Here is a 24,282-nt window from a genome sequence, read left to right as displayed (position 1 = left end):
AGCTGCAAGGACTGTAAACATATAGGGAATGACGTTCAGACACAGTCTGCAGACTGAGATGTCAATTGGCAATGATAGCCTGATGAGGTGCTTTCTGGAACTACTAAGAAGTAAAGATTTCAAAAATGAACAAGTTAATTCCCAAAAGAACAGGAGTTAACTCCTGTTGTAGCTGGAATAGGAGTTATCTGATGACATTAACAGGAGCCATTTTCACATTTACAAAAAGCATTGTTAGCAAATTTCTAAACAAAAGTTGGAACATAAATATTCAGGATTGAATATAAATACAGGATGAAATTCCAAACTGATACAAGTTTGGTTAGTTAGATACAGCAGAATAAAGTCGACACATTTCCACAATCCACTGTAGATTTTTTTGTAAACAGCTAACCTTCAGAACTTAGCAAAACAAGTTACATATAATATTTTTCTACTGCTCATGAATTAATGATGTCCAAAGAAATTCTTCCAATTCTAGTGCGCTGTTCAAGTCCTACCTGCTCCAGATAAATGCCGTTACATACCTGAACAAGTTATGAAAAAAGTATCAAAAAAGGACGGACAGATGGAATGTATGTATGGAAGGAGCTGGGAAACTGGGTAGTTAATAAACTCTCTTCACAAAGGAAATTGTCTTGGTTTCTGTCTCACTGACTGATTTGGACCTGAACTGAATTTCTCCCTGAGCCCTGCACATTCTTCCTTTTCAGTTGGTAATTTCCTTATTAAGCACCTCGGGTGGCATGGTGGCTCAGTGGTTAGCACTGCTACCTTACAGCGTCAGGGACCCGGGTTCAATTCCAGCCTGGGCGACTGTTTGTTTGGAGTTGCGCATTCTCTGTCCGTGTCTGTGTGGGCTTCCTCCAGGTGTTCCTCCAGGGAATTGGCCATACTAAATTGCCCATAGAGTTCAGGGATGTGTAAGCTAGGTGCATTAGTTAAGTGTACGTTAATAGGGTTGGGGAATGGGTCTAAGTGGATTACTCTTCGGAGGGTCAGTGTGGACTTGTTGGGCCAAAGAGCCTGCTTCCACACTGTAGAGATTCTATGATGGAAAAACAGATGAAATGATTTGCCCAATTGCAGTTCAGGATCAGCAGAATTTTCCTAGTGAACCACAGACAATCCTTGGTACTAATATCAATAGGGAAGTGAAGAGGCCACCGGGGTGCATGACAGTGGTGTGAGGTGGGGTTAGAAAACACCAAGGCCAGTGATGAGGAACTCCTGCTGACATCAAAAATAGGGCTTCATTTAAATAACCAAGTGTAGTTTGCCATCAGCCAAACTGACAATCCAGCCAAGAGAATGGATAGCAGAAGTTATTGGAGCATATAGCTGTTATATATATATATATATATATATATATATATAGATAGAGAGAGAGAGAGAGAGAATCCAGTTCAAGGCATGCCTAGAGTTCCCGTTTGACATTTCTTTGAGCAGCATTCTTGCTGGCCTCAAGGAAATCTGGAAGATAAAATTCAAAAACTGCCTTCTGGGATTCTACTGACCAAGAAGGGCAAAAGTGCCCTCCTGGCATCACTCAAATCTCAAAGTATATCAGCAACTATAGTCCTGAAATGCACGTAGCCTGCATATTTCAAGTCAGACCCCACTTCTTGCTGTGAATATCTTACTCAAAAGATTTGAATAACATAATAGGGAGAAAGTGGATCAACAAGAGGATATAACTTACTCCTTTTCCTCTCACTATCTTCGCCTGCCCGGTTTCTACCATGTTTGTAGGAGCAAAGAGGAGAGGGCAAAAGTTGGGGGGAAGAGAAGAACAAAGTGTGAGAGAGGGGGAATGTTAAAATTTGTGCCCTTTTTTATTTTAAAGCTTGCATTCATTGGAATAAATCTCTAAATGAACAACTTACTGGCCTTATTACACAACTGCCTCTCTGAATTGAACACTAACAGAGAAGAATGTACACAAACTTCAATATTTGCACTTTGAACAGCCTTCACCAAATTTTCATTGCAGCACTCAGTTTAATGTGGGTTACGACATTATAATATCAGACAAAAATTATAATTTGGAATTAACCTTGTTGATCTCTGGTCAGTTCTTCAAGTTGTTTGCATTAAAAATTCAAACCACAAAAAGTTAAAAATTCTCATAAAAGCACCATCTAGAAAAGTTAACAGATATTTTGGTTCTTATTGCCGGTCTTCTTCAGTCATACACCTTTCCCTTCCCAAAGTACAACATCAAGGTTACACAGCTGCCAGTGAGAGTGAAGGTGAATTTTTAGATATGTTTCATCGTTTGGGATGCCCTTGTAATTGTAGTCAACTGCTATATTCCCATTTCAGCACAAAGGCCTTGCAGCAGCTCATACCAGTCCTCAAGAGACCAAGAAACTGCCTAGAGACTAAGTTTCAATGGCTCCTAATGGGAGGGATTCCTCTGGATCATTAGACAGCTTACATGCCTATTTCTCCCTATCATATTATTCAAATCTTTTGAGTAAGATATTCACAGCAAGAAGTGGGGTCTGTTTACTAGCTGGGTAGAGCATATGAAGTTGCCTCTTAAAAGCCTCGGTTGCTAACTATGCCTAAAAGGGATGGCAATGAGGGTGACTGAGCTGCTTGCCCATTCCACTCTTAATATAACTTATCTCCTCATGATGAATGGAGCAAAATCAGTAATCAATCAAATAGGTCAGCTAATTTAGTAGGTTTCAGGTAGCCAGTAATACCTCTGCAAACAGGATTGACGACATGATCCAACTTCTTGGCATGGGGCAGAATAATATAACAGAACACAGGCTGCCATTTTTTTCTTTGCTGTGTTATGACGAGTCCACAGTTGAAGGTCCCCAATTTATGATCAGAGGCAGGGGAGAGAAGAACTGGCTCCTCCTCTTTGCTGAATGCTGCCTCCTTCCTGTTTGTCATAACATGGTGAACTTAAATAAAGGATACTTTCCCACATGAATACCTTTTCCAATTCCAACGAATTTATGTATTACGTGTTTAGTTTTTTTAAGAGAGATAGCAGTAGATCTATGTGGGCCAAGATACAAATTGGCTTGGTTCTAGGAGATTTACATGGAAACTCTAGAATCTGGAAAGTTTAAAAAAAAAATTCTTGGTTGTAATTATAAGTTGAATATGCAGAGCTTCATTTGGAATTTTTGTTTCCAGTACAAGTACTTATGATATTTGGTGTTAAACTAATAATGCTTGCTGCTTTCTTTTGCCAATAATATTTCTTCCTCCCTTTAAAAGGTGAAATCTTGTCAGATGGTCTTTTCAGCTAACAGCTGTAATTTCAATCTTCTTTTTAAATAGTTACCAGCCTGTACAGATATCCATAATGCAAGAAGGCATTTATTATTTTCCAAACGTACTGATATGATATCAACTGTTTCACCACGTGTCAGTAACCTTTTGATCATTCCAGACTACTGCTGCCAGCTTTGGTCGTTTCTTTAAAACAATTTTTCATACTCCCCTAATAATGCTTAGTCCCCGATTTGCAGTGATACAGCATTAATAACAACTAATTTTTCAGCAGCTATAGTGAAGATATCCTTTAGAAGCTTTGGATGACTTAATGGCAGCACCATAAGGTGAGAGCTGAAAATGTATAGTGCCACTTGGAGATGCGCTCTCGAATGTAAAAACAACCTAAGACTCAATACTTTGCCTGCCATTTTATTAATACTCACTGGGTGTCTTCTCTTCTTCTTCAGTTCCGGTATCTTCAACCTCTTTCTTCTTTCTTAAACCCTTGACTTTCTCAACAAGATTTAGCAAGCGGCCTTTGAGTGATGTATCTGTTTCTTCCTCTTCCTCCTCTTCTTCTATTTGAATGCCTGTAAGATAAAACGATACTTCCTTAGACACGTGTGAAAACCCACTAGCATCTAAATTTTTAGATGGGAAGAATTATTTTCAATATTTTGACCTTATTTCTGGTGGTTTGCAAAATATATTGCAAAGTATTGGACTAATTGTATTGTTAGGACATCTCAGTGTCAACCACATTTCTGTGGGTCTGGAGTCACATGTAGGCAAGACAGGACAAGGACAGCACTGTTCATTCTACAAAAGGACTTTAATGAACCAGATGGATTTTACAATCAAAAATGGCTTCATGATCACCATTACTGATGACAGGGAGGGATTTCAAGATTTTGACCCAGTGGTACTGAAGCAATGGCAATATAGTTCTAACTGGAAAGTAATGTAACCTGGCTGATAAACCAGAAGCCCAGGATAATGTGCCTAGGACACAGGTACAAATCCCACCCTGGCAGGCATGCAGCAATTATAGCACTGTTTCAAAACAATGCTAGTCTTTCAAAATAATTATGACATTGATTCTAGTGTCTAAATCATACTTTTGTAAATCAATGGTTTCAAATGATTTACAGTGCTCTCATACTTACCACAATGAGTAAGAAGTTTGGTGTGGAATTCGAGTAACACCTCTTTCACATTATCTGAAAGAGGGCAATCTTCTTCATCTATCTCCATTTTAAAATTCATCAACATGTTAATCTGAAATGAAAGTACACAATCTATCATGAACAATAATTTAAAAAGTACTCATATTGTCAGTAATGAAACAGGCTAAAGAGTATATCACATTCAGTTTATTATCCATACAGAAAATTCCATACGTAAATTAATTTTGGGTACATTGCTCATTTGTTAAAAAAATTATGTAGAAATCAGAGATTATATTTATTCTATTACAGAATTCTAATTTTGATTAAAATATATATTAAAACTATTCCAGTGTAGTTAACATAATCAGTGTCTTGCTCTGTGTACACATTGCATTATACTGGTACTGCTGTATCCCTGAATTGTGATTTCCTACCATGGAGTTTGGGTGTTGAGTGTCTGTACTGCACTCGAGGCTACTCTAACTAGCTAAACTGCTCTTGCTCCATATCTGTTGCATCTCTATCTTTATATTATCCAATAGTAATTCTCCCTCACTCTCACCAAGTCCTATCAGCTATCTTGTTAACATTCTAGTGCACAGAATACTGATTACAGCATTCTGGTACAGTATTTTTATCTTCTTCAAGTCTTGATGTAAAAGTAAAGGGGTGCCTTTAGGTCCAAGATGAGGGGAAATTTGTTTACTCACAGGATTGTAAACTTTTGCTATTCTCTACGATAGAGGGTTGTGGAGTCTCAGTTTTTAATTATATTCAAGGTACAGATTGATAGATTCCTGACTACCAGCAGTGTATATGATTATGTGGATGGGGTGAGTAAATGTGTTCAATCAGCCATGATGTACTGAATGGCAGGGTCGGCTCAAGGGCTGAATGGCCTACTCCTGTGCGTATGTTCCAGGCAGTTGACTGTTACTGTCACAATTGCACCATCATGTACATCAGCATTAACATTCATTTCCCATAATGCAACACAATATCATCCATACAAAGATTCTTAAGAAGAAGGTGCAACTAAGTTCAGGAGCAGATTTGACCTGCAGTGCTGTGCTCTTCCAGCACCACTAATCCCAGAATCTGGTTTCCAGCATCTGCAGTCATTGCTTTTACCTTGGAGGAATTATAACCTATCCCCTCAATTAATCCATTAGCAATTCTGGGACAAGGGGTGATCTTCACTCACAATGCTCTTATCAAGCATTTAAAAGCAGATTTTAAGTAAAGCCAATTCATCAAATACTCTTCCTGCTTTTCCATAAATGCAAAATACAGAGGAACTTCGATTATCCCAAGGACATGGGCAGGCAGTATTTTGTTCAGTTAATCGAATTCCGAATAGTCAAATGCCAGATAACATAGTTTCGCCGAGCATTGGGACTCTGCGATCTCGCCGGATAATCCGATATTTGGATAATTGAATGCCGGATAATTGAGGTTCCTCTATATTGTGGATGCTGGAGATCTGAAACAAAAACAGAAAATTCTGGAGAAACTCAGCAGGCCTGGGAGCATTTATGAAGAGAGAAATAGAGTTAAAGTTTTGAGTGCAACGTGGCCCTTCTTCAGAAATGAAAATGCTGTAAAGTGGTGGCTGTTATGCTGTTCACAGCTTATTGTCCCCTCTGTCAACAGCACTCAAAGCCACCGTTGTGGAACACTTTTTTTCATTTCTGAAAAATCATATCAGATTTGAAACATTAACTCTGTTTTGCTCTGCATGGATGCTGCTAGATGTGCTGAGTTTCTGCAGCACTTTGTTTATGGTTCACTTTAACTCTACCCTTAAATAGTCTGCATTCCTAAGACAGCCCTAGCAGCTGTATAATTAGTTTCATTGCTGTAGGATCAACTGAAAAACATGTTAATTTTTTTTAAGATAACATAGTTGTGTTTGATCCTTGGACTTATTTATGCTTTGTTCTCTCCAATACATTCATCATCCACTTTGATATTTCAAATAACAATACCTTAGTCACTAACTATTTTAATATTTTAAGTATTATGAAGCGGGCGGCACGGTGGCTCAGTGGTTAGCACTGCTGCCTCACAGCACCAGAGTCCCAGGTTTGATTCCAGCCTCGGGTGTGGAGTCTGTGTGGAGTTTGCACATTTTCCCCGTGTCTGCGTGGGTTTCCTCTGGGTGCTCCAGTTTCTTCCCACAGTCCAAAGATGTGCAGGTCAGGTGAATTGGCCATACTAAATTGCCCATAGTGTTAGGTGCATTAGTCAGAGGGAAATGGGTCTGGGTGGGTTACTCTTCGGAGGGTCGGTGTGGACTGGTTGGGCTGAAGGGCCTGTTTCCACACTGTAGGGAATCTAATCTAATCATATTACCTTAAAGTTTTATAATGTGAACAGTAAGTTTAAATTATTCAGGATAAAAAGGCTTTAAGACTATTAATAAATAGTTTGATACTTTCCTAAGTGAAAATCTGTATCTGTAGTCGTTCAAAGCAGGAAATATGAAATTGAAAACTTCTGGATGCCAAATACAGCTGAACACAAATGTGTCTATTATAGTGATAATGCTGGACACAAAGGAGTGAAGTTGACTTGTAAAAGCATTGCCTTTTGTAAACCAAAATCCCTTTATCCTTAGCGCTACCATTTATAAGTCATTGCTTGTTAGCGGAATACCTGAATATTACTGAAAAGTGAGGCAGACTGTCAAAGCTTTTGATCTTGCACTCATCAGGACAGAATCACAAGAATACCAAATCTCAAAAAGGACAACAATTTATACCATGAGAAGAGGGTGCTGAGTGGTTGGCAAGTGGACTTTGATTGGTAGAGGTGTTATAATGAGTAATGCATCCCAGTCAACTGTTCAGCTTTAGTTTATATTTAAACCAGACAAGACAGCACTGATTGGTCATGATATTGTTTTGGGAAATGTATCAGGAAATCCTTTGCTCTGTTGAAAAAAGTGCAATGCATGGAAATACATTCGGCTATAGTTTAAACTTTTTGACTTCAGTTGTATAACATAAAAAGAATTTACCTGCTCTTGAGGGGGTGAACGGAATTCCCTTGTTTTTCTGGCAGTTTCAGCTGCTGACATGTTAAAAGATAACATGAGCTCTCGGTAGCGTTCCTTCTGATCTGTTTGCATTTTATTCACAAATTTATCAGCTAACGAAGCAATTGATTCAACCCGGTGTCGAAGTTCACAGTCACAGAAGAATTGCAAAAGTTTGCACATCTGTTTGGATGGAGAAGATTATTCGAGAAACTGGAATTGCATTTTATTTTTCTTCTGAATACAATGCAATGCATCAGTTCATAATTAATTAATAATCTGACAAAATAAACAAGCTGCCAAGAACACTACTGTAGCATGAACTGTGTTATATGTAATCCACTTTTGCTTTTTTAAACTTATTCTTTCACAGGATGAGGATGATACTTGCTAAACTAGTATTTACTGCCACTCCTCAAAACACTTGAGAAGGTGGTGGTCAGCAATCTTTTTGAACTGTTGTAGTCCATGTGGTGCAGGTACACCCACACTGCTGTTAATGAGGGAGTTCTAGGATTTTGACTCTGCAACGGTCCAGGAATGGTGTTACAGTTCAAACTCATGATGTGTTTGGCTTGGAGGGGAACTTAAACTGGTGGTGTTTCAATATGCCTGCTGCCCTCATCTCTTTAGCTGGTAGAGGTTGAGAGTTTGGAAGGTGCAGTCAAAGAAATTTTGGTGAGCTTTTAATGTACATAGTACACACTACTGTCACTGCATGTTGGTGACAGAGGCAGTGAACGTTTAAACTCATCCGTTTACTTTCTGGTCAATGGAAGCAACTATTATAGCAACTCTACATAGCATGAGTGATGAAGTGTTACCTAACATGGACGAATTATACACATAGTAATCAGTGACTCAGAATCACATTAACAGGAACTTCTCTCCAATAATTCTAGTATTTAAAAAGAGGGAAAATATGTCAGGATAAGAAACAGATACTGTTTTCTCTATGTAGGTGCCAGGCGAGAAACCCAATAGAGGTGAATCTTAAAAGGTTTTCATTGTGAACCTTTGGTTTCCAACTGACGTTGAAATTGGTAGACTTCAATAAAAATAAACTGTCCTTCTGCTGCTGAAAGAATGTGAAAAGTCACCATACAAGAAGAAATGAGAAGCATGCAAATAGCTAGCTGTCACGTAGTTGCTTGCTTACTGGGCATTATTTCTTTTGTACCACTAAAAGGGGAAGTAAGAGGAAGAGATGGAGAAGGTTCATCAAAAAGCATGTGATGACCCCACTTGGAGAAGCTAAATGAAGAGGAGAAACTCAGTTTTCTTAGACATAATAATTTTTTATATTTTCTTTTGCACAATGAGGCGGCTTAATGGTGTCCACTAATTTCAGTGAATATATAAAGGAGAAAATAGATTTTCGTACCTGTAATTTGACAGACTCAGGCAGTTTCATCTGCAAAAGTCCTTCCTTCAATTCTTCCTCCTTTGTTTCTTCGCCTTCTTCCACAGTCTTGTCCTCCTTGGACTCTTCTACCTCTTCATGTTCATCTTTCTCTCTTTCTTTCTCTCCAGCTTCTTCTGCTTCTCCTTCTTCTTCAGCAGTTGGTACTTCTTCATCCTTAGCACTTTCATCCTCACTCTTTTCAACTTCCTCCTTGACCTCAGCAAACACATTAGGTTCAATCATCTTCAGTATGTGCTTAACGTCTTCATCATCGAAGACCCCCATAATGAGGAGAGTGCTAACAAGTTTGAGTACTGGCACAAACTGAAATTCCACACTTCCACCCACTGGATCCCTTGTGTGCTGCCCACCATCCTGGACAGCCTCTGTCAGCATGTTAATGGCTTTGGTTTTGAGAATGTCTAGTGGGATCTCAGGACTGAATTGGTAACGATCGTTACTAGTACCAACAAAAGATAAAGAGGCAAAATGTAGAGGTGGTCTCAAGCACGTGGTAACTCCTACACCAGGTAGGCCGTAAACTTTGCTCTCTCCTGGGAACAATGTAATTTGTTTTGTATCTTCAGTCATTGGGACAATAAACTCATTATTCATCATTAATCGCGATCGTTTAGCTGACTCTAGATGGACACTAATAAGTAGATCATAATAGCCACTACGCAGGAGCCCTGGTAGATACGTGTTCTCAATCGTGTAAAGTAGCTGAAATTCATCAACATGGCTACATATGGCATGGGCAACCCGGTTGTTGCCCAATGCACACACTGCACAGTACAGCAGCAATGTGTGGTAGTGGAATTGCAGTAGATCTTTATGTTCAGAAAGCTCCAAGATGTCAATACACCTGCATGAAAATATTAAAACACAAACATTAAAATTCACTGAGACAACAGATTGCAATGTGACACTAGGTACAGTAGCCTAAATCCAGTGTATAAAAATCAGACAATCAAATGCATTTAGTCAAATTCTTTACCTTTATTTATGGATTGCAAAACAATTATTTTCTAATCAAAATGAAAAGAGAAAACATACTGCCAGTCAGGCAGTATCTGTGGACAATGTATGGAATGAGCTGCCAGAGGAAGTGGTGAAGGCTGGTACATTCACAACATTTCAAAAGGCATCTGGATGGGTATATAAATAGGAAGGGTTTAGAGGGACGTGGGCCAAATACTGGCAAATGCAACTACATTAGTTTAGGACATCTGGTCGACATGGACAAGTTGGACCAAAAGATCTGTTTCCATGCTGTACATCTCCGTGACTCTATGTTAACAGTTCAGGTTGATAGACATTCAGCAAAACTACCAGTTGGACCCTGGTAGTTGATAGTATTAAAGCTGGATGGACTTTAATAGTCTACCTCGTAAGGGTCATGGAAAGCCTATCCAATCCACTGCAAATTGAAGCCCTAGTGTATACAATTAATATCCAGTGCCTGTTTAAGGAACACAGCATTGACAGGATCTTTGGGGTGTGGGGCATCTTCAAAGTCACCCACTCACCTGCCCTGTTGCAGAATTCCCTCTGTCTTAGCTTACACTCTGCAATCTCTCACCCATCGTATCTGGCCTGGGATCCAGCAACAATCCTAGGCCTTGGGTTAGTTTGGTACCGGTAGTAAGCACCCCCTCCCTGTTGCAGTGCTGTTCAAAATAATTGCAGGCTTCTAAATACCTAGTAGCTCTCAGAGGGATGGGACCACATCCCTCAAGATCCCTGATTACAGGAATAGCTTGCTCTGAACAGATACATGTTTGAGTGACACTTAGTGTGTGTTTCCATAAAAAAAAAATGAATGCCCACTTTAAGGGCTTTATCCCACAAACAGGTATTCACCTATCTAGAGTCACTTGCGTGCTCCCGGGAGTAGAAATGTCTTTCATTCAGAGGCTGCTCAAGGGACCCTGTTTTGCGAAATGGACAGCCCCATCACAACCTTGCTGCTGATACCCTCCCCTGCAAATCTGCACATATCATCACTTTCCTGTGGTCTAGGTCCAACCATAAACCTGGACCAAGGGTGGGTACCATAATAGCATTACTAGCCTGCCAAGTCTGTAAGGTGACACAAAATACAGCAGGCTTATCCTAAAAGAGGTGATGTGGAACTCTTGCCAATGAGAGAAACCCCATTGATTGTATTACATATTGTGCATTATATTGTGCAAAAGCCCTTCATTTTTTCCTGATGAAAGGCTTTTGCCCGAAACATCAATTTTCCTGCTCCTCGGATGCTGCCTGACCTGCTGTGCTTTTCCAGCACCACTCTAATCTAGACTCCGATTTCCAGTCCTCACTTTCACCTATATTGTGCATTAACTCAGTTTCTCTCTCCAGAAATATTGCCTGATCTGATGATTATTTCCAGCAGTTTTGTATTTTAACTGCATTTTTCTGCATCTGCCATATAACTGTTTTCTAGTTCCTAACCTGTTCTCCTCAGGAATATGCAGTGCCATCATAATAAGTGGCTCTAAGCATTCTACCATCCAGCCATGTCGCTCACTGATCCGTGCTGTTTCCGCACTCAAAAAATCATTTGGCACCCGACTCCACACTACTGGTGTGATCATTTGGACATCAAGTCTTGGAGGACACTGGGGGATGGTGTTCTTTCGCTCACTCTTAAACATAGCTGATGAAATAGGCATAATATTCTGTAAAAGATTAAAAAAAGGCAAAAATAATGACTGCCAAGCTGTTAAGTCTTCACACAAAGTTTGCTATGTAAACGGTATTATATAATGGCTGCTTATTCATGATGCTACTTAGAAATCACAATCTTAAGGACACAAAGACAAACTTATGCCAGAGTTGCATTTGCTGCTCTGTATTGTGGCGTTTATATTTTCTTCAACAATGTACAAGTCAGTCACCTGCAATATCTTCTAGCTCTAATGAATGTCTTTGCGTAAAACTTAAATACTTTCCTTTGTTTACAAACGCTAACTGGCTTGCTAATTGTTTAGCACAGGTTCTGTTAGAGTTTCAGATTTCCAGCAGTGTTTATTTTGCAGGATTAGCACATCCAAGTACAGTCATAATTTTCACAGCCCACTGAAAGCAGGAACAAAGGAGGTGGAGTCCAGACTTTCTCACTACTGGGAGGTATACTGGTTAAGGATTTTAAGGCATTTATGTTACAACTGGGGAAAGGAAGCAGTTTCTTGGCAGCTTGATGCAAGGAGGCCAAGAGTCCTGAGGTACTCTAAGACTCCTTCCCCTCGCTGTCAGTGCAGGAAAATGGCTGCACTTGCAGCCACAGGCTCTCTGGTTGTAATTAATCCAACAAAATCTGTTAGTCATGAGCCAGTGACATCAGCCGGTGAGCCTGATGTTAGTGCTCCAGCCCCAAGTAAAAGTCCTGCTCCACTCTGAACAATTAAATGGTCCTGACATTGAAGAAAAACAGAAATAATAGTTTGAGATGAAGCTTAACTGTGTAATGCCATGTACACATCCTATAATCCAATGGCACACATACCTTCAGCTTTCCAAGCTCAAACTGGAACATGTTCTGGCTAGAAGGCTGAACAAAGACTGCAGGGAATAACTTCTTACTTGGTTCAACCTATGAAACACATTAAAGTGAAACAAACAGCATTAAAACACATGCAGCTGAAGTCTGACAAAATAAAAATAGATTTCTATTCAATAAGACAACAAGAGGCAGGAACAGAATTAGGCCATTCAGCCCATCAAATGTTCTCCACCATTAATTAAGATCATGGCTAATCTGATTATCCTTAACTTCACTTTCCTGTCTTTTCACCATAACTCTCAATTCCCTTGTTGATTAAAAATCTCTCAGCCTTGAATGTACTTAATGACCTAGCTATAATAGCCCTCAGCAGTATAGAATTCCATAGATTCACTACCATCTGAGAGGTGAAATCCCACCTCATCTGTCTTAAATGAACAACCCCTTACTCATATATATACCCTCTGGTTCTAGACTCTCTTATAATGGAAAATAAGCTCTTCACATCGACATGGTCAAATCTCACCTCATCCTTCTAAACACCAATGAAACAGGCTCAATCTACTCAATCACTCCCCAAACGGAAAACCAGGATCAACCTTGAGAATCTTCTCTGGACTCCTTCAAAAGCCAGTATCTTTCCTTCGATAAGGGGAGAAAAACTCCTCACAGTATTCTAACAATGCTTTGTATAGTTTTAACATGGCGTCCCTATTTTTAAATTCTGTTCTCTTTGAAATGAAGGATAACATTTCATTTGCCTTCACCATTACCCGCTGAACATGTATGCTAGCTTTTTTGTGTTCGTTGCTCAAGGATCACCAAAATCCCTCTTTACTGCAGCTTTCTGAATTTTTTTCTCTATTTAATATTCAGTTCTCATGTTCTTCTTGCCAAAGTGCATTACCTCACATTCTCCCACACTATATTCAAATTGCCAAGTTTTGCTCACTCACAAACTGTCAATATCTTTGAGTCATCTTCACCATTTACGTCCCCACCTATCTTTGCGCTATTTGCAAACTTGGAGGTTGTACATTCACTTCCCGCATCCAAGTCATTAACACATGACTATATTTCCTGACACTTGGGAATGCACACTATGTGCTGTTTTAAATCGTGCATACCCCTTCCATAAAGTTTTTTTTGGGAGACTCCGGATGCGGTAATGGTGGCAGGAAATATGGCTTGAAAGAGGTAGAGATCAGGAGCTGAGGAATGGTGGGATGGAGAAAGAGGGAATCGCAGAAGAAAGAGACAGAAGAGAGTAGGCCTCCCAGCTCCTGTCCCTTCTTCCCACTTCTGGGTCCTCTTGCCTCCTCGCTCCAGATCAATCTCCCCATCTCTTTTAGAAAATCTAAATATATTACATATACTGCTTCCCCTGGATGTGGGTTTGCTCGTTGAGCTGAAAGGTTCATTTTTAGACATTTCACCACCACACTATGTAACAACTTCAGTGAGCCTCTGAATGAAGCACTGTTGGTGTAGCCTGCTTTCTATTTATATCATTGAGTTTCCTTGAGTTGATGTTATTTCCTGTGGCGATATCATTTCCTATGGTGATGGCATTTCCTGTTCTTTTTCTCAAGCGGTGGTAGACGGGATCCAAGTTAATGTGTTTGTTGATAGAGTTCCGGTTGGAATGCCATGCTTCTTGGAATTCTCGTGTGTCTCTGTTTGGCTTGTCCTAGGTTGGATGTGTTGTCCCAGTCGAAGTGGTGTCCTTCCTCATCCATATGTAAGGATACTAGTGAGAGTGGGTCATGTTGTTTGTGGCTAGTTGATGTTCATGTATCCTTGTGGCTAGTTTTCTGCCTGTTTGTCCAATGTAGTATTTGTTACAGTTCTTGCAAGGTATTTTGTAGATGACATTAGTTTTGCTTGTTGTCTGTATAGGGTATTTCAAGTTCATTAGCTGCTATTTTAGTGTGTTGGTGGGTTTGTGGGCTACCATGATGCCAAGGGGTCTGAGTAGTCTGATAGTCATTTCCAAGATGTCTTTGATGTAGTGGAGAGTGGCTCAAAACTTGCTAATACTGCTTCCCCTGTATCTATCCTGCTTATTACCTCCTCAAACAGCTCTAGTAAATTTGTTTGGTATAATTTCCCCTTCACGAAGCCATGCTGATAACATGTCAGCACATTATGCATTCTAAATGCTTGGCTATCACATCCTTTATACTATGTCCTAACATTGTCCCAATGACAGGAATTAGCTAACTGGCCTATAGTTACCTGGTTTTCTTGCCTCCCACTCTTTTTCAATGAGGATGCAACCCACTAAGTGCAGAACCGGACAGCTTTTATTCTCTAGTGATAGTTATCGTACTTATTTCATCTCCCAATTTTGCCCTTCGCTTATTTAGTACTTTTGGAATGCCAGTGTCTTCTACCATGAAGACTAATACAAAGTATTTTCAAAGTTTGTGAGAAGATTTGTAGCTCGGGTGCTCATTGTTGTGGTTCTGTTCGCCGAGCTGGGAATTTGTGTTGCAGACGTTTCGTCCCCTGTCTAGGTGACATCTTCAGTGCTTGGGAGCCTCCTGTGAAGCGCTTCTGTGATCTTTCCTCTGGCATTTATAGTGGTTTGAATCTGTCGCTTCCGGTTGTCAGTTCCAACTGTCCATTGCAGTGATCGGTATATTGGGTCCAGATCAATGCGCTTATTGATTGAATATGTGGATGAGTGCCATGCCTCTAGGAATTCCCTGGCTGTTCTCTGTTTGGCTTGTCCTATAATAGTAGTGTTGTCCCAGTCGAATTCATGTTGCTTGTCATCTGCGTGACAAGCAAAAATGTACTTGTCATCTTTTGTTTGTTTTCAAACCCTTTCCAATGCTCACTATTCTTTGCCACATTGTATATTTTGTCTTTCAATTTAATACTACTTTTAATTTCGTTGGTTAACCATGGCTGGTTTTATCTCCTCCCTAGAATTCCTCTTTCTCATTGGGATATATCATTGTTGAGAACCATGAAATGTTTTCTGAAATATCTGCGATTGATCATCAAATATCTTTACTGCTAAATTTCTGTCCTAGTCCACTCCAGCCAACTGTGCTCTCACTCCTTTCTAATTACCCTAGTTTAAGTTTAGCACAGCTGTTTCCGATCCAAGTTTCTCAGTCAACTGAATGCTAAGTTCTAGCATATTATGCTCACAGTTTCCTAGAGGATCTTTTACTTTGAAATCATTTAGTATTTCATTATACATGAATGCCTCATTATATATTAAACTATCCAAACCCTTGGTTTGATCCATGCATCTTGTTCTAGGATTTGATCTTGAATCGACTCTATGAAGTCTACATCCTAGCTTGCTCTGTCAATTTAATTTTCCCAATTTCCATGTTTTTGGAATGTATTCACATACATAAATCTTATGAAAGTTGGAAAGTAGATGAGTACCTGCAAACACACTGGCGTATAAACTTCCATTGTAGTTGTTTTTTTATTCAGTCATTTTGTGGGTTGTGAGTATTGCTGGCTGGGCCAGCATTTATTACCCCTCCCAAGTTGTCCTCGAGAAGGTGGGGGTGAGTTTTTGTAAATAAAGGTATTGGATTTACATTATATTCTTCTTCAATGTCCTGACGTTTAACCCCATCAATTGAGTTTACAGTGAAATGGTCAATTTGATTTTCTGAAACATTGATATATTCTTAGACATGGTACTGGATATAAGTTACTGCATCTTATCAAAATGCTGTAGCCCAAATACTAGGTCACTATCCTTTCAAACTCAATTCAGGAAATTATAACAATTAGAACATTTGAGTATAGGAGTTGGGATGTGATGCTGCGGCTGTACAGGACATCGGTGAGGCCACTTGTGGAATACTATGTACAATTTTGGTCGCCCTTATACAGGAAACATGTTGTTGATCTTGAAGTGGAGGAGCTGGTGTTGGACTGGGGTGGACAAAATTAAAAATCACACAGCACCAGGTTATAGTCCATCAGATTTATTTGGAAGCACTAGCTTTCGGAGTGCTGTTCCTTCAGCAAGTGGTTGTGACAACCACCTGATGAAGGAGCAGCGCTCCAAAGCTAGTGCTTCCAAATAAACCTGTTGGACCATAACCTATTCTTGTGATTTTTAACATTGTTAATCTTGAAAGGGTGCAGAAAATATTTACAAGGGTATTGCTGTAACAGGAGTGTTTGAGTTATAGGGACAGACGATTTAAGCTGGGGCTTTTCTCCTCGGAGGCTGAGGAGTGACGTTATAGAGGTTTATAAAATCATGAGGGGCATGGACAGGGTGAATAGCCAATGTCTTTTTCCTAGGGTGCAGGAGTCTGAAACTTAAGGTGAGAGGGGAAAGATTCAAAAGGAGAACCTGAGGGGTAATGTTTTCACACAGAGGGAGGTGTGTGTATGGAAGCAGCTACCAGAGGAAGTGGTGGAGGCTGGTACAATTACAACACTTAAAAGGCATTTGGGTGGGTACATGAACAGGAAGGGTTTAGAGGGATACAAGCCAAAAGTTGGGAAATAGGACCAGGTCGGATTAGGATGTCTGGTCGGCGTGGATGAGTTGGACCAAAAGGTCTGCTTCCATGCTCTTTGACTCTATAACCTGAGCAGATGTTTGAATTTCTAAAGGGGGGGAAAAAAACTAATCTGATAAGTAGCTTTGCTTGAATTCTTTAAACATCGAGTAATGATAATCCAGTAGCACAAGTTACTTCTGTATAATTTGCAGCAAAGGATTACACCTACTCCAGCCAAAACAAACCTTGCAGAGTGGTGTTTTTGTTATCATTTATTCACTCATATGATGTCAGCATTGCCCTTCAGCAATTTCTAATGGACAGAGTGGCTTGCAAGTGCATTTCAGAGGGTAGTTAAGAGTTCACTGTGTTATTGTGGATCTGGTGTCACATATAAACTCGACCAGGTAAGAAGCCAAATTTCTTATCTTGAAAGATTTAAATACACCAGATTTTATAACAATTGAGAACAATTTCACGGTCATCATTACTGAGACAAGCTTACAATTCCAGATATATGAATTAAATTTGAATTCCAACACCTGCTGTGGTAGGATCTGAAACCATTTCCCTAAAGCATCAGCCTGGACCTTGTGACTATCAGTTCATAACACCTCTATTTCCACATAACGTGTAACACCAATAACAATATTCCTCAAGATACTTCACATTGGCGGCAAGAGAGATCAAGTTAGGTAAAATGAGGACAACAATTGTATAAATGGTTTAAAAAAAGGTAAGTTTTTTAAGAAAAAGGGAGAACTAATTACTGAAAATGGAACAGTCATGAGTAATTCAACAAATAGACTGAAGTAGTAGAAAGGGAATGCCCACAGGTAAATGGATTTCAAAAATGCATTTCATTATACTCTACATAGGAGCTCATTAAATTTGGAAGAAGTGACTAGTGGACAAACATTTTTAGAGGCATAAAGGACCCAATAGCAGACCAGTTTCTGGTTTCTGAACATGCCGGTATCTGACATCCATTGCCCTGATGCGATTTTATGGAAAAGGCCAATTAAGTACAACAGAGTGGGAGGCCCAGTTAAGATAGATAACTCATCACACCAGTCAACCAACAGTCTCACTAGGAGAGGTAGGCTGCAGCTGAGGCTAAAAGGGGACAACGAGGATGGCTTAATTAGGAATGCACTCAAGGTTTCTAAGAACCAAATCTTTTAGGGCTATAAGTACACTCCTCGACATGATTAATTGTGGCGAGGGCCTTTTTACCCTTATGGTACGTTCATTGGGAACTTGAGAAGAGGTTCTGCCCGTGCCTCAAACTGATCTATGCCCTGCTGTATCTGCTGATAATCCTCCTCACTATCCGCAACTCTACTAATCTTTGTACCGTCCGCAGACTTAGTAATTAGATCAGTTATGTTTTCCTCCAAATCGTTTCTGTAGATCACAAGCAGCAGAGGACGAAGCCCTGATCCCTATAGAACACCATTCGTCATGGCCCTCCATTCCGAAAAACATCCTTCCTCTCTCTCCTATGATTAACCAGTTCTGTATCCAGCTTGCCAGCTCATCCCTGATACCATGAAACTTCACCTTTCACCTCCACATAGACAACATCAATCATATTTGTCACCTGCTCAAAAACCTTGATCAAGTTAGTGAGGCACGACCTTCCCCACACAAAACCATGTTATTTATAACTGATCATTCCTTTGCTTCTAAATGCTTATAAATCTCCTCCGAAAATCTTTTCTAATAATTTCCCTACCACTGACAGGAGGCTCATAAGGCCTGTAATTTCCTGGATTATCCCTGTTACCCTTTTTAAAAAATGTGACAGCATTAGCTACTCTCCAGTCCCTGAGACCTCACCTGTGCCAAACAGGACATAAAGATGTCTGTCAATACTCCAGCAATTTGTTCTCTTGCCTCCCTCAATATTTTGGGATAGATCCCATCAGGAGCCGGGAACTTACTTATCTTAATACTTTTAAAGATGCACAACTTGGCTTAGAAAATCGACATTCCCTTCCCTGACATCATCCTCCACCAATTCCTTCTCTTTAGTGAATATCGATACAGAGTACTCATTTAGGACCTCACCTACCTCTTCTGGCTTCACACGTACATTCTCTTTGTCCTTGAGTGGGCCAACCCATTCCCTGGCTACCTAGGATTGGAAAGTGCTATTGAAAGAGATTTAATTGTTGCATTGTGTCTTTTAATATGGTAAATGCTGTTGCCATTGTTCATTGGTTGTCGAAGGACAACGTCTTGGAAGATGCTGGGTGGGTTGCAAATCATGTTGGCTGCTTTGTCTTGGATAACATTCACCTTTCTGGGGGTTGTTGGGCTGCACTCATGCAGGCAAGTGGACACAATTCCATCAAATCCTGAGTTGTTAGTGTAGCTAGGTTTTGACGAGTCAAGAAGAGTTGCTCACCTGTAGATTTCTCACTCTCTGGCTTGCTCCTGTGGCCATAGTATTATCCCCTAGTGCAAGTGCTGAGCACAAGGCAATATAACCTCAATTCAGCGCCAGGCTATTTCAAGTTAGGAAATATCTCTTTCTGTAAAGTGTGACACACATGGAGAACTCATAGCCATTGAATTATTACAGTGAACAGTTGCTTTTTATTCATTTTGTGGGATGTGGGCGTCGCTGGCTGGCCAGCATTTATTGCCCATCCCTTGTTGTCCCTTGAGGAGGTGGTGGGGAGTTGCCTTCTTGAACCGCTGCAGTCCACCTGCTGTGAGTTGACCCACAATGCCATTAGTGAGGGAATTCCAGGATTTTGACCCAGCAACAGTAAAGGAATGGCAATATATTTCTAAGTCAGGATGGTGAGTGACTTGGTGGGGAACTTGAAGGTAGTGGTGTTCCCATATATTTGTTGTCCTTGTCCTTCCAGATGGAAGTGGTCGTGTGTTTGGAAGGTGCTGTCTGAGGATCTTTGGTAATTTTTGCAGTGCATCTTGGAGATAGTACAGGTAGACAACCCTTTATCAGAAATCTTGAAATCTGAAAAGGTCCAAAGTTTGAAGGTTTTTTTGTTAAGTTTTTTTTCTTATCAACAAGGTTCTTTGGCATGCAAACAGTTAACCCAAGTCCACACCCACTTGAAGCGTGCCACTCAGATGGGACTTATGGAGGCATGGCCCAAAACTGGCAGGCCTCAATCCTGTTTCAGGGTCCGTTTTACTTTCAGTAAGTCTGTTCTTTAGAAAGATTTTTAAAAAGTTCACCATCAAACTGCCACTTATTCTGAAATTTGAAAAATTCTGAATTCCGAAAACCAGTTGGTCCCAAGCATTTCAGATAAAGGATTGTGCACCTGTACATACTACTGCTACTGAGCATCAGTTATAGAGGGGATGGATGCTTGTGATGTGGTGCCAATCAAGCGGGCTGCTTTGTCCTGGATGGTGTCAAGCTTCTTGAGTGTTATTGGGGTTGCACCCAGGTGTGTGGAGTATTCCATCACACTTCTGACTTGTGCCTTGTAGATGGTGGACAAGCTTTGAGCAGTCACGAGGTGAGTTACTTGCTGCAGTATTTCTAGCTTCTGACCAGCTCTTGTAGCCACTGTATTTATGTGGTGAGTCCACTTGAGCTTTTAGTCAATGACAGCCTCCAAGATGTTGACAGTGGGGGGATTCAGTGATGACAACACCATTGAATGCCAAGGGTGATGGGTTAGATTGTCTCTTATTCATGATTATCATAGCCTGGCGCTGTGTGGCACAAAAAGTTACTTGCCAATTGTCAGCCCAAACCTGGATATTGTCCAGATCTTGTTGCATTTGAACAGGGGCTGCTTCAGTATCTGAGGAGTCAGGAATAGTGCTAAACATTGTGCAATCATCAGCGAACATCCCCACTTCTGACCTTATGATGGAAGAAAGGTCATTGATGAAGCAGCTGAAAGAGGTTAGGCTTATGACATTATCCTGAGGAACTCCTGCAAAGAGGTTCTGGAGCTGAGATGACGGACCTCCAACAACCACGACCATCTTCCTACGTATCCGACTCCAACCATCGGACAGCATGGCCCAAAACCAATTATTCCAGTTTTGCTTAGGCTTCTTGATGCCATACTTGGTCGAATGCAGCCTTGATGTCAAGGCCTGTCACTCTCTGCTCACCCTCTGGAATTTAGCTCTTTTGTCCATGACTGGACCAAGGCTGTAATGAGGTCAGGAGCTGAATGGCCCTGGCAGAAACCAAACTGGGCATCACTGAGCAGGTTATTGCTGAACAGGTGCTTGTTGACAGCAATGTTGATAACACCTTCCATCACTCTATTGATGATTGAGAGTAGACTGATGGGGTGGTAATTGGCTGGATTGGATTTGTCCTGCTTTTTATGTACGGGATATACTTGGGCAATTTTTCACATTGTTGGGTAGATGTGTTGTAACTGTTCTGGAACAGCTTGGCTAGGGGAACAGCAATTTCTGGAGCACATCTTCAGTACTATTGCCGGAAGGGTATTTGTTCTATCACGCCTCTGCTGACTCTCCAAATTACCAGATCACTTAGTGCCAGTCTCCTACCTTCTCCCCTGTGGATTCTTCCTCTCCTAGTAATTACCTATTCTGTTTTGAATAAGTTGATTGCCAGACACACTGGCAGTACATTCCAGATCCTAACCAGAAGCACAACAATATGATAGTGCAGAATGAGGCTGTTCAAACCATCATGTCTGCACCTGTTCTTTAAATGAGATTCATTACTTTGTGCTAATCTGCTTTTTTACTGTTGCCCTTGCACATTGTTTGAATATAAACAATCATCCAATATCCTTGTTGCTTGAACATGTTTTTCCTCATATCACTTTTACTTCTTTTATTCATTACTTTAAATGTGTGCCCTCTGAGTCTTAATCATGAGTCGGGTCATTTTCTCTTTATCTGCTCTGTAACCACCTTTTTTCAGTATGCCTCTCAGCCTTTTCTTCTCTAAGGAAGAATCCCAATTTCTCCAATCTATTTTCCAACAAAAAGTAGATATTAGCTCAGTTATTAATTTTGAATAATAAATCAATGCTTTTTTGTCAGATAAGGATATAAAAGAAAACATAGCGAAGGTCAGTGGGACAGGAATAAAAACACAGCCATGATTTTACTTAGTGGCAGAGTAGATTCAAGGGGCTGACTGGTCAGCTCATGTTTTAATTTCCGAAATATTCACTTGCTTTTTGATTGAGTTATCTACCACTTGGTTAAAAAACTGTCCTACCTGGTAGTAGGTGTTGATGTCTTTCCCATTTGCGGTGAATGTCATGAGACCAGTTGCTAAATCAACAAGGCAGCCAATCTCCAGATCAACATTACTGCGGCTTGCTTGTTGGGAATTGCTAAATTCACCTCCCCAGACCATGTAACAGTTGCTCCGCTTAATACTGTAGGGAGAACACATGTGTCAACAGTACACAAATATATTGATGTTGCAGATACATTGAAAGGCCACATGTTTAAGCATTAAGAAACTAAATTTGACACAAAAATTGGTGTAAATTTGTGTAAAGGTCTGAACTAATTCCAAAATGAAATTAGTGAAATGACCAGTCCCAGCAACACTCACTGCTCAATTGTCAAGTCATGCATTTACATGACAACTGCATTGTAAAGCAAAATGAAACAGCTTCAAACTGGTGTTACACTTCTGTTGTGAAAGCACCATATGCTGGACAGAGTTGGATTGAAAATAAATATTAAAAACTAAATTTTGGTGGTCTCCATCCATTTCAAAACATACACATCTGCAGCAAAAAAACCTGCGGAACCTTACATACAGTGAGACAATACTGAAATACTTAATGCTTAAGTACAGTCGTTTCTGCTATAACGCGATAGTTCTGTTCTTGTGTAACCCCGTGTCATAAGAAAATTGTGTAACAGCAGCACTATTTAAATTAACGAGGCCTGAATCATGTTAGATTAGATTCTCTATAGTGTGGAAACAGGCCCTTCGGCCCAACAAGTCCACACCGACCCTCCGAAGAGTAACCCACCCAGTCTTATTTCCCTCTAACTATTGCACAACACTATGGGCAATTTAGCATGGCCAATTCACCTGACATGTACATCTTTGGACTGTGGGAGGAAACCGGAGCACCCGGAGGAAACCAATGCAGACAGGGGGAGAATGTGCAAAGTCCACACAGACAGTCGCCCAAGGCTGGAATCGAACCTGAGACCTTGGTGCTGTGAGACTGCAGTGCTAACCACTGAACCACTGTGCCACCAATACAGGCTTTAAAAGTTTGTGCTTTAGAAACAGTGTCCCCAATTCATCAATCACGTTACAGCGAATTTGCAATAACAAAATGCACATGAGAGCAGAATGACCAGTACACTGCCCACATCAGATTGTGTTTTAAGTACAAAGGTAATGTTTTGCATTGTACCTTAGCTGTGCAGTATTCTGGGAAAGAACAAAGGATCCTCTCCCTGCATAAACTCTAATTGTAAGAAACAACCTGTTCAGTATTTTAATCTACTGTTCTTTATTAAAAAGGGAATAGCTTAGAAATGGTTATCGACACATCCATTTACAAATGTCAGCTTCAAGCCATTTTGATCTGATGTAGATGCAATTTACTCACTCAGCCACTATTGGTACTTAAACTATAAGCACTTTTTTGAACTCGTGAAATGAGGTATTAGGAGTTCCTCATGAATGATAGCGAACAATTCATTTGGAAGGATGAAGAAGGATTTCGTTGAAACTTTAGAATATTGAAAAGCCTTGGTAAAGTGGATTTGGAGATGACGTTTCCACCAGTAGGATAGACTAAGACCTGAGGGCACAGACTCAGAATTAAGGGACAACCCTTTAAAATGGAGAGGAGGAGAAATTTATTTAGCCAGAGGGTGGTGAATCTGTGGAACTCATTGTCGCAGTGGGCTGTGGAGGCCTAGTACTAAGACAGAGATAGACAGTTTCTTAATTAGTAAGGGGATCAAGGTCTAAGGTGAGAAGGTAGTCGAAAGTGGCTGAGAAACATATCAACCATGATCAAATGATGGAACACAACAGACTTGCTGGGCTGTTCTGCTCCTAGATCTTATGGTCCTAAATCCTTGAAGTAGTGCTTCAATATACAATAGATTAAATTACTAAAATCCCAGTGATCGCATTTAAGAGTAATATGAGAAGTGTTTAAAATTTGTAAATAATGCACAATATCAACATTAAAAGTACGCTACCCTTGGTAAAATACAGGATTACACAAAATATACAGCACAGAAACAGACCATTGAGCTCAAGTAGTACATGATGCGACAGTCCTTTATATCAAGGCTGTATGCAACCAAGTGTGGCATCAAGGAGCCCTAGCAAAACTGGAATGGTTTTAATGGTCATCAGGGAGTAAACTCTTTGTTGGTTGGAGTCATGCCTAACATAATAGGAGGGCTGTGGTTGTTCGAGATCAGTC

General features: G+C 40.3%; 1 protein-coding gene across 15 annotated transcripts in view; it reads right to left on the bottom strand.

Annotated features, from left to right (window-relative positions):
- LOC122542710 (ryanodine receptor 1-like) overlaps positions 1 to 24,282 on the bottom strand; it is a 404,506-nt gene that overhangs the window by 219,060 nt on the left and 161,164 nt on the right. For all 15 annotated transcript variants that reach the window (XM_087983940.1, XM_087983944.1, XM_087983942.1 and 12 more), the window contains 7 exons: positions 22,080 to 22,242; positions 12,372 to 12,458; positions 11,318 to 11,544; positions 8,840 to 9,725; positions 7,438 to 7,638; positions 4,413 to 4,524; positions 3,690 to 3,836 (listed from right to left, as the gene is read on the bottom strand). In XM_087983940.1, coding sequence (XP_087840066.1) covers positions 3,690 to 3,836; positions 4,413 to 4,524; positions 7,438 to 7,638; positions 8,840 to 9,725; positions 11,318 to 11,544; positions 12,372 to 12,458; positions 22,080 to 22,242 — 1,823 coding nt within the window. The remainder of the gene's footprint in view (positions 1 to 3,689; positions 3,837 to 4,412; positions 4,525 to 7,437; positions 7,639 to 8,839; positions 9,726 to 11,317; positions 11,545 to 12,371; positions 12,459 to 22,079; positions 22,243 to 24,282) is intronic.

Source organism: Chiloscyllium plagiosum, unplaced genomic scaffold, assembly GCF_037043375.1.
Source record: "Chiloscyllium plagiosum isolate Xiang-an unplaced genomic scaffold, Cpla_swu_hap1 HiC_scaffold_47, whole genome shotgun sequence".
Classification (NCBI taxonomy): Eukaryota; Metazoa; Chordata; class Chondrichthyes; order Orectolobiformes; family Hemiscylliidae; genus Chiloscyllium; species Chiloscyllium plagiosum.
Note: the sequence above shows the minus strand (reverse complement) of the source record. Positions and strands in the feature narration are given on the sequence as shown.